General features: G+C 40.6%; 2 protein-coding genes across 5 annotated transcripts; both read left to right on the forward strand.

Moving 5' to 3' along the window:
• Positions 1–2,883: 2,883 nt before the first annotated feature.
• zdhhc24 (zinc finger DHHC-type containing 24) lies at positions 2,884–5,739 on the forward strand. Its single transcript, XM_068715489.1, has 3 exons — positions 2,884–3,442; positions 3,727–4,004; positions 4,245–5,739. The coding sequence occupies exons 1-3, from the start codon at positions 3,138–3,140 to the stop codon at positions 4,535–4,537; spliced, it is 876 nt and encodes a 291-aa protein (XP_068571590.1). The 5' UTR covers positions 2,884–3,137; the 3' UTR covers positions 4,538–5,739.
• Positions 5,740–5,917: 178 nt separating this feature from the next.
• Positions 5,918–9,743, forward strand: LOC137875974 (protein KASH5-like). 4 transcript variants are annotated; one of them, XM_068715492.1, is made up of 12 exons: positions 5,918–5,996; positions 6,748–6,789; positions 6,947–7,105; positions 7,289–7,400; positions 8,035–8,085; positions 8,186–8,263; positions 8,385–8,441; positions 8,569–8,628; positions 8,729–8,793; positions 8,901–9,036; positions 9,198–9,262; positions 9,348–9,743. In XM_068715492.1, the coding sequence occupies exons 2-12, from the start codon at positions 6,767–6,769 to the stop codon at positions 9,544–9,546; spliced, it is 1,005 nt and encodes a 334-aa protein (XP_068571593.1). In that variant the 5' UTR covers positions 5,918–5,996; positions 6,748–6,766; the 3' UTR covers positions 9,547–9,743. The 4 variants fall into 4 exon arrangements, with proteins under 4 accessions (XP_068571593.1, XP_068571592.1, XP_068571591.1 ...); XM_068715491.1 differs by lacking the exon at positions 5,918–5,996 and adding an exon at positions 6,007–6,082; XM_068715490.1 differs by lacking the exon at positions 5,918–5,996 and having other exon boundaries at positions 6,705–6,789.
• Positions 9,744–10,392: the final 649 nt, after the last annotated feature.

A 10,392-nucleotide genomic window follows, 5' to 3' on the forward strand; every position in this document is an offset into this window, starting at 1 on the left:
GATATCCAGCTCCGGGGATAAACAACTGCTCCTGCCTCCACCACCTCCCTCCCTCTTTGAGCTTGATGCCCGGCTTGTGTTAGTCTCCTCCCCCACCACCTGCGCTATCCCCATCTCAGGAGGAGGCTCCTCTGGGTACAACTGACCCCACAGAGCCTCAGAGCCAGAAAGGATCCCAGCTGCACCAGCAGCCCAGGACCAGGGTCGGTCGGGCTCCAGGGCAGCCCAGCCTGGTGGATTTAGCCTGGGTCTGGGGTGTCGATCACCGGGTGAGGAGGTGAGGTGGTGGAGCTGTGTGAAGATGTGTGGTGGGAGGAAAGATGGAGGGACATGAGAGGAACCCTGAGGTTGGTAAGGGGCTCTGATAGGGCACCTGGCCTGGGTCTGGGATTGAAGGCGGGACTGCCAGGAAGACTGCACAAAGGAGAGATGAGGGGAGCCATCTTGGTTGTAGTCTAAGTGGCTGTTTGGGCTGTAATGCTTTAGAGGTGCAGCAATATTTTGGTTCATTGTGGTGGAGCCTGCGACAAAGATGAAGAAGCATATTAGATAATAGCTTGTATGTGTCTGGAACACACCATTCAAATGAAAGAATACATGTGACAACAAATTTTAGAGTCGGTAGAGAAGGACAAACCTTGTGGCAGGAAAGGTTGATCTGCAGAGGATGCTGTCTCTCGTTCCTCTGTGTTCTTTAGACATGACCGCAAATACTCCTCCATCCTCTGTTAAAGACACATTTTCACACTGATAGAGCTGCACAACATGCGGTAAAAGGTGATCAGAAATGCCTTATATATATATATATATATATATATATATATATATATATATATATATATATATATATATATATATATATATATGCCTGTATATTTTTTTTTACATCAGGCACGATGAGGTAGAAACGATTACAAGGGCAGAGCGGAACAATCTGTCACATCCTCTAATTTTGTAATTGTTACACCTTTAACCACTAACTCACCACAAACATTTTTCTTTTCGTCTCAAATTGTATATTTTGATGGCTCTTATGAACGAACCAGCTGTGTGCATTGGCCCCAAATGAAGTGACTCGTGACTGATGACTGTGATTTGCTTGTACCTTCCTCTGAGCAGCCTGTGTTTTCTCCTTGAGTTGCTGCTGCCAGCGGGGGCAGCTCTCCTCCAGGTACCGTTCATACTCCATCTGGAGGGATCGAAGTTCAAGAAGAAGGTTCAACACCAAGCGTCACAGAGGCAGGGGTAAAGTATGGGGAGTGAGTGTTTGTGCCTGTGCACCCGAATAGTTTTCATGGCAGCAGTGAGGGTTAGCATCTCTTTCAGTGTGTCCTGGGCTTCCTCAAACTGCTGCAGCATCTGCCTGTTGTTTTGTTGGGCTGTAAGCTCTCTCTCCTTCAGCTCCTGCCAGCACTGTTGCAGATGCCTCGCCCTGCTGCAGGAAACACACACAGTCAATTAAAAAATATTTACACCAACATACAGGATGATGCACCTTGCAAGCATTTTGCTGCCTTTTGTATTTGCACTCCAGTTTCTGATGACTCTGAGGAGTTGGAAAGTCAGGTTGCAACAGCAGAGACCTGTTGCTACTGAGATAAAGAGACAGTGCATCATTGTAACCCATCCCACACATGCATACATTTCTCCACCCTCACACACAACCATGAGTTGACAGTACTACTATACTTCATAAAAGCACTCAAGGATCTTACCTCATTTTTAGCCTGTGCTCTCTTTGTTTCGTGAAAGTGTTTCTTTCTGAGTTGGTCAGATGCTCAAGAGACACTAAATTCTCCCTCGGTGCAGCCATGACTGCAGGCGTTCGGTGGATGCAGAGATTATCAGGGATTAAGGTCTGTGCTTTGGCCGAGGGGGGAGGGACCAGAAACATGCTCTCAATCCACACATGGTCATGGTAATAACTTAATCAGTAGTGAGAGCTTTTTTCAGTGTCACACAGGTAACAAAGTTATTGAAGCATCCACTTAAATATAGGGCTGGGTGATAATTCAATATATATATATATATATATATATATATATACACGTGTATATATATATATATATATATACATATATACATATATATATATATATATATATATATACACGTGTATATATATATATGTATATACATATATATATATATATATATATACATGTGTATATATACATGTATATATATATATATACGTATATATACACATGTATATATATATATACGTATATATACACATGTATATAAATATATATACGTATATATATACATATATATATATATATACATATATATATATATACGTATATATATACGTATATATATACGTATATATATATATACGTATATATACACATGTATATATATATATATATACGTATATATATACGTATATATATATATATATATATGTATATATATATATATGTATTTCAATATGATCATATTGTGATGAAATTATACATTGAGATATCGTGATACACAGTTATGTTGATAATAACAAGCACATACCAACTCATATTTCTCAGAAAATCAGTTTTGCACTAAAGTTATTAATTAATTGAGAAAATACACATTATATTGTGTGAATATTTTATTCGCTCAAGAGTGTACAAAACCATGTGGCTATTTCATACCGACCCTGGTCAAGCCTCTTTCTCTTATCAAGGCAATGAAACAGCAACAGGCTACTTCAGGCACAAATATCTATTTAATAAAAGACTTGATACTAATATCCAATTCAAAACCATAATAAAAGCTACATCACTTTTTGATTAGTATTTTAAAACGGCATACACACCGAGGAGACGTTTTACAAGCGGAACCAGTGTGTTGTTTCATTGCGGATGTATTTTCACGTAACACCCCTACTAGAGTGGAAGCTCGATTCCGTCCAGTAGCAGAGATCGTGGTAGGGAGAGAGTTTTGAGAGCCTAACAGCGTAACATTTCAACTCATGAATGACATTCATTTGTTTAGAAGTTATATAAAGTACAATTGGTATCATGTGGTTTATTTAACTTTTTAAAAAAAGCTATTGGAGCGGTTCTTTTTTTTCCGGCTAACTAAGCTAACCAAGGGTTACCACGGTGCGTCTGTCAAATCGGTTCTTCCGCTGAGCTCACGGGTAGGAAATCATGACGAGTTTTGCCAGTCAGGTTTTTGCCAGGGTCGACAGGTTTTGTCGCCCCCTCCCCATGGTCCTCAACACCTTCTTGGTCTTCTCCATCACCGGGGAGGTGAGCTACTTGGTGCTGCTCGAGGCTCCGCTGGAGGCGGACCAGAAGAAGACCGTGTGGTCCGCCTGGTGGAAAGCGGCGCACCTGCTGGCTCAGTACTTCATGCTGGGGAACATCTGCTGGAACGCGCTGCTCTTCCTCAGGACCAGTCCCAGCATCAGAGGGGTGTTCTTGGGTGGAGAGGGCATGGGCCAGGGGTGGAGGTAAGGAGGGAGCAGATAACATGACATGATATTTTAGACAATAGTGTTTGAGAATATGTAATCCCAGCTGTCAGACATCCACATAAGTGTAAACATGGTAAAAAGAAACTAACTCCTCTGCTTTTTCACAGATGTAAAGATACATTTGTTCTAAGTTTTGACTTCACGTGTATTATTTCCATTGGTTTCAACTGATGGTCACAGTTTTTATGTTTCAATGAGACATTTAGGAGCATCTCAGACCATAAATAATAGTGTTTGTCTTTGTTCTGTTCCCCTCCCAGGTATTGTTATACCTGTGAGACACACACTCCTCCTCGCTGCTCCCACTGCTACGACTGCAACGTGTGCGTGCTGCGGAGGGATCACCACTGCGTCTTCTTCGGCCAGTGTGTGGGCTTCCGTAACTACCGTTACTTCCTGAGCTGCTTGTTATTCATGTGGTCGGGGCTGCTGTACGCCACTCTGATGAATGCAGAGGTCTTCCTTGTCATATTGAAGGAGGGCGTGACGGTGCACAGCATCCTGCTGCTGCTCATTCCCTGGATCATGCTAGTTTCAGGTATGAGCTGGTTTGTAACATATTGGTTGCTCTATTTCCTGTCTATTCATTCTAGTTGTGGTACTTACCACAGATAGGTAGAATATACTCTATTAAGTTTTCTATGTTGACTCAAAAATGGCCGTCACATTTTTCCAGAGACAAGAACGACTTCTTAAGATGTCTAGTTTAAAATAATGACGCTTGGATTTATATTACTGGCTGTGGCTTAATCAGCGCTGCTGTCCCTTCTCTCCCCAGGCCAGGTCTCAGCACGCGCTTTTGCCTTCGCCTTCATCGCCGATACATGCGTTGTGGGCTTCCTGCTGGTGTCCGCCTTCTTCTTCTTCCATCTCGTCCTGATGCTTCGGGGACAGACCACCAGGGAGTGGTACTCGACCCGCCGACCCTACAGCCTCGGGCTGCGGGGCAACCTGCGTCACGCTCTGGGCCTTCGCTGGTACCTCTGCTGGCTCTGCCCACTCATCCCATCACCTCTCCCCGGAGATGGGATGAACTTCCAGGTCACGGGATCGCTAGAACCCACCCGGTAACGGCTGAAACAGGCCGTGTGTCTTTGCTTTAATGGTGATGGTTAATGTTATCGGGAGCAGCAGGGAACGTCACCTCAGTTCAAGAAGAGGTAGCTTGGGATGGGAAGAAGCCAGAACAGTGTGTGGGTGTTATGATGATAATGGGTATAACTGTCTACAGGTATCTTCTCCGTAGCCTTCACCTGTGCTGAGTCAAGGAAGTTATGGGTCTACTGTGGAAGGTACGTTGACCTTGATTTAAAGGTAATCTGTACACTCATTGAGGCTTATCTCAGAATATTAACACAGAAGTTGGCAATGTTCCTCTGGAATACTGAGCACTGAAAGTGTATGTGAACGACACTGAAATGAGAATGTATTTTATTGATTGTGAGAAATGTATACTTATAAATCAAGCACTCACAGGTCTTCACTACTACCCTCAGGTAGTCACTTAAATTGTCCTTTTTATTATTGTTTATTTTGCCTAAATCTAAAGGTCATACAATTTTGATTTGCGCTGTTCCTGAATACTCCGTAGGATTATATAATCCGCTGTTGTGCGTTAGCAGCTAGGATCATCACTCCTGAGCTCCAGTTTATTTGATTACATTGAGCCTTTTACTGGATACTGTTGCACTAAGTTAGACAATGAGAGTCTAGTGTTGCCATTTACATAGTAATCTAGTAAATACACTGTAAAATGTACCTATTGACGGCATATGTGAACAGCTTTTCCCCGTGTTTCACATTACGTTGTCCATGTTTCAGTCAGTAAGGTACTACTACAAACCAAACCTAGAGTGTAACAACATGAAGAGTCATGTTCTGATTCAAGCAACTGCTGTGTCTCAGTATACACTGTTCATCATCTTTTTATCACCCTGTTCTTGCAGTAAGTATACACAAAATCAACATGCATCACTGTTTTGTACAATATGTTTGATACAATATGCTGAAGATTTCTCACATCACTTGATGCCAACTGGACTATTGTTACCTCAGAAGTTAGCTTAATTCTGCAGGCCTTAAAATGTGTCAAATTTCAAGCCTTTGTTTTGACAGGAGCTCTTACTTTGCATCCAAAAATATTTTTGTATTATTGTTTGTTGTCTGTTAAAAGTCTGCCTTTTTGTGCTATTTCATATGGGTCACACCATGATGTTTGGTTTTGCCATTTGAAAGTGCTGAAAAAAAGTTTCAATAAACAATGCTGAAATGTATTTTATCTTTTGTAGTTTGTAGTGGTATAGTGAAAGTCTGGTTTAAAAGTCTAATTTTAATCTAATACAGAGAAACGATTCCAAAAAGTACCTAGACCATTTTTTATTATTCATCATCGAGAATGTCCAATACGCGGTTAAAAGTATCTTATAAATATGATTAGAATTTAAATAACCAGGACACTTTTTGGACCCTTCCTCGCGATCCTGTGCCGTACCGGTCCCGTGTATGACGTCATAGTGACAACGCGGTAACGGTAACTGTCGGTTTATTTTGTAGGCTTCCTGCGTTCGGTATGGCAGCCAGAACTACAATTTAGTTAAGCTAGCTGCGACGTCCTGGGTTTGTATTTACTCGCTGGTTAGACATTTAAGGAACGCTAAGTTAGCTCACTGAAGAAACCTAGCTAACTTATGCTAGCGTGTAACTAGCTAAGTCTGTAAAAACGTAAATTAATGGAGACTCTACTGTACATGTAACGTTAGGTGAAATGTTAGCATTTTAGCTAGCTAATTAATGATGAGGCTTGCTGCCTCAGTTTTTAAAATGTGTCTGTAACCTAAGTTAGATAACATTTTATATGGAACGTTAACGTTTCCTACTTTTAAAAGCCTCTTTTTTAATATAAAATTGTGCTCATGGGCTAAACATTATTTGTGCCACTTTGGTTGACTCTTAAAGATGTAACTAACCCCACTAATACACTGAGATATTCTTTTTTAATATCAGGTGAAATCCACTTTGAAAGGTTAGCAAATTGCTGAAATATATTTGCGCCTCTCATTGCAGGTAGTGCTGCTTTTTATAAAGTGTTTTAAGAATTGTTAGATAAGTTTTAGCTGGATCTAACCTTAATGAGTACAATGTGAGATTCACACTGGGAAACACTATTTCGTGGGGCCCAATCATAATGTGTACATTTTACAAAGAAATAAAGTTTGGAAGAACAATGGATGATATATATTAAAAGCCGTGGGTCGCTCCTTTTGGTAATTTATGTGTCCCAGGGAGGAGTAAGCCAGCAGGATGGATGTCACAGAGGAAACTATGTGAGTGATGTTCACTGAACAAACACATACACAGAAAATGTTTGGTTGAGTTACTCAGCAGCAATATATGACGCTTTTTCTTCTGGTTTGTGTGTGTGTGTGTGTGTGTGTGTGTGTGTGTGTGTGTGTGTGTGTGTGTGTGTGTTTGTGTTTGTAGGACACTGAGGGAGATGCTTGAGAAGATAGCAGAGCGGGATTACAGTCTAAACCAGCAGAGAGACTTGAATGCTAAAATGAGGCACTGGCTGGATGTTGCAGATGATGACATGGCAATGCTGCGTTCAGAAAACACCACCCTCAGAAAACAAGTTAAAGCGTAAGAAGTCTCATGATTGTCTCATTAGGAGAAGAGTGCCTGAACCGTCTTCATCTGTGAGATCTCCCTCTGAACTTTTTATGTTTTGTTATTCAATGTTGTTGTTGTGCATCAGCCACGTTATCATAGTTCCGGACTACTTTTTGAACCTTAACGTTAACGTGTGTGTTTGTGTATCTGCAGCCAGGAGAAAATCATCAGTGAAGCACTGAATGTTGAAGCAGAGCCTTGCGACGGTCTCCTGGCTGATGACCTCGCTGTGAAGAGACGCAGTGACAAAAAGATTCAGGAATTGGTCCGTTACCAGGAATCAAAGTGTTACAATTTGCATTACTGGCGTACGTATACGTATTGGATGAAAATATAACGCTGCCTCAAGACCACACTTGAGCTAAAACAGCACATCAGGCAACCCAAAATCCTTGATGGCGTCTTGTTGTACGAGCTCAGATCCACGAGTAACTTGTAACAAACTTTTGGATATTTCAGAAACAGCTATGTTCTCATTCTTAACATCCTCATAATTTGTCGTGTTAAATTGTGTCTTTTATTGTAGTCTAAACCAGGTACACAGGCCACGGTGGCATCTCAATGCAATAACACTGAAGTATATGTCAAGGATTTTACTTTTTAGGTAACGTTTGATAAGAAATAACAGAATTCATCTTCAAACTTTACATTTCAGATTTTTTATTTCATTCTCTATGATTTCATTACATTAAGTTTGTTGATTTATAAACATAAGATAGCTTAATACAAGCTGGGGTTATACACCACATTCATTTTGATCCAAACATCGGAGCATTCACAGTTAGTGAAGTGAATCAGATGTCACATTAGTATCAATACATGGTTGACAAACGGTTAAACCTCAAATCGGCAGATGGTTGTCATTTTAAATATCTTCATGTTCTTTTTTTTTTGTGTAGGAAAATGAAATCACCATGATGAAGAAACTGAATAAGAAGCTAACTGAAGAGGCACGATGTCTGTTACTTTGCACAACTTTAATCTGTCATACTACAGTTGGAAGTAGTACCGAAATATACATATATAAATATAATTCTGCCTTTTTTTCAGCTTAAGAGCCTCGAGCAACAGAGGGACCAGGACAAGATCAGCTTTAGCAAGTTCAGGGTTTCACTTCAAACCCTTGAGGTGACACCATGGATTCAACATGGGGGATATTTAACTACTTTTTCTCTCTCCATTCATACAACCATGAGTCGTGTTACATCGTCACACAGCTCCTGATCTGTCATGTCATGTGTTTCTTCAGTGTGGAATGGAAGAGGCTCAGTCAGGGCTTCAGAATAGGGATGAGGTCATTTATCAGGTAGGAACAGAGACATCAGTACAATGCAGCAACCGAAATATTGATCTTTCTCTTTGGAGTTCAAACATGACTGTTCTTTTATTATTTTTTGAACATCACATTTTTTGTTATTGTGTGTTTGTGATAGAAAGACTTGCAGCTAAAGCAATTGGAGGAAACGGTCGAAGAGTGCTCCTCTTCCATAGAGGTAAAGATGGTCTCATTCATAGTGGAAAGAACGGTATTCACTTGGATAATATCTTCATGTTGTGAGCTGTTGAAGTGAGTTTCGTCTCTCTCTGCTCCAGTACCTCAGGCTGACAAACCAGGAGCTGAGAGAGCAGTTGGAGGACAGACTGGACGAGGCCTCGTTGTAACCCTGACGCACAAATATTATCCTGCTTTGAAATGATATCCTGACCTCCGCTGAGTCACCTTTGTGCACTCACGCCGCGCTGTGTTTCTGCTGTTGGTTTCCAGCACTGTTGTGAAGGACCTGATGGGAGAGAAGGAAGGATCGCTCAGTCCTCCTTTGTCCTTTGCAGAGGAAATTAAGCTGTTGGCCTCTTCAGCTAAAGTGAAGACCAGCGTGTTAGATTCCACAGATCTTAGACATGTAGGACCCCCCCCCTCCCTTCTGCATTTACAAGCTGTATGTCTGATTGTCCTGTACTTCTACAAGTGACCACTAGAGTGTGCCACTACAAAACCCAGATTCCAACCCGTTCAGCTGCGTAGAAATGATGAGATCAGTGATGTCTGGTACTGTGTCTGCAGGAGGAAACTGAGGCTGAGGAGCTGCTGAAACCTCCAAGTCTCACACTAGACCTTCAGACCAAAAGGTACTTCAGTTTCACATCACAGATTTATTTTTCTTTATGTTTCCTCGTTCATTGTCGTCCCTCTGGTTTTCTCCCGTTTTCTCAGGTGTGCGGGTATTTTGGAGACAGTCGTCCGGAGAGCAGGACTTCTTCTGGTGTTTGTCGTCGTTCTCACTGTTTTGGTCTTCGTGGCTTCAGCAAGCTGGACAGGAAATCGTTTTTCCATCAACACCTTGTGGAGCAGTGCACGCCTGATGTTAGAACCCTACTGCACTGTGCATTATGTGGCCTTACCTCCTATTTGATTCAAATACTCTTATAAACATGTTGACTCCTTTTATCTGACCGATAGTCAGTTGTTGTTTTTTTACAAAAATATATGAAATTTGCACTTTAATATAAATCATTTTGCACATTTATTAAGAGTTCGGGTAGCTGATTGGTCAGTTCTATGATGATGAATGAGTTTGATAAAAAATACAATCAGTAACTTGACTCTGCAGTGAAACGTACTAAATATTGTATTGGTAAATGTCTTGATTTAAAAGGACTTAGATGTGTGTGAATTGGAAGAACAGATATCTATCAACATAACTTACTGTATCCGTTTTATTTTTAAAAAAAAATATTTGATTTGGGTTTAGAGGAGATGTATGATTTTTTTACATTGAAGAAAATCCTGCTCAACCCAATTTTTTACATTTGTATAATTTAAGAAACTATTTCTAAACGAGGAAAATTGTTCTAAGTTTGGAGTAAATCCAATTCATTTTTTACTTCACATTTGTAGTACTTTTTTTTTTTAACACAGAAAGATCACTTTGGATTCTACTTGCATAAAAATAGTTTTAGAAGGGATCTCTTTGTGGCAAGTATGGATAAACTACAGCAGCCAATAAATCAGTCAATGTGCATATGAGGCCATGTGAGTATTGTATGAAGATGCACTTAAATAACGTGTAGCTATCCTTTAACAAAGAGTTGACTTCTTAGTTATTTTATGAGAGCAGCCTCGCCCTGCCCAATTTAGAGAAATAGCTTAGAGTAACAGTCTGCCAATAAGACCATTACTGATTACTTTTTAAACGCATCAGCAGATCCGGCCATCAATTATTATCAGGAAAGTCTCTCAGTGTCACTACATCAGTGTA

The sequence above is a fragment of the Cebidichthys violaceus genome, unplaced genomic scaffold (genome assembly GCF_023349555.1).
Source record: "Cebidichthys violaceus isolate CVI_PGR_0920_01 unplaced genomic scaffold, fCebVio1.0.p SCAF_2, whole genome shotgun sequence".
Classification (NCBI taxonomy): domain Eukaryota; kingdom Metazoa; phylum Chordata; class Actinopteri; order Perciformes; family Stichaeidae; genus Cebidichthys; species Cebidichthys violaceus.

What these genes read in the sequence shown, in the direction of transcription:
- zdhhc24 (XM_068715489.1), top strand. Translation starts at nt 3,138, where the DNA reads ATGACGAGTTTTGCCAGTCAGGTTTTTGCCAGGGTCGACAGGTTTTGT. An exon ending in GGCATGGGCCAGGGGTGGAG is followed by an intron (nt 3,443 to 3,726) that starts GTAAGGAGGGAG and finishes TTCCCCTCCCAG; the next exon opens with GTATTGTTATACCTGTGAGA. An exon ending in CTGGATCATGCTAGTTTCAG is followed by an intron (nt 4,005 to 4,244) that starts GTATGAGCTGGT and finishes TTCTCTCCCCAG; the next exon opens with GCCAGGTCTCAGCACGCGCT.
- LOC137875974 (XM_068715492.1), top strand. Translation starts at nt 6,767, where the DNA reads ATGGATGTCACAGAGGAAACTAT. An exon ending in CTCAGAAAACAAGTTAAAGC is followed by an intron (nt 7,106 to 7,288) that starts GTAAGAAGTCTC and finishes GTGTATCTGCAG; the next exon opens with CCAGGAGAAAATCATCAGTG. An exon ending in AGTGCTCCTCTTCCATAGAG is followed by an intron (nt 8,629 to 8,728) that starts GTAAAGATGGTC and finishes TCTCTGCTCCAG; the next exon opens with TACCTCAGGCTGACAAACCA.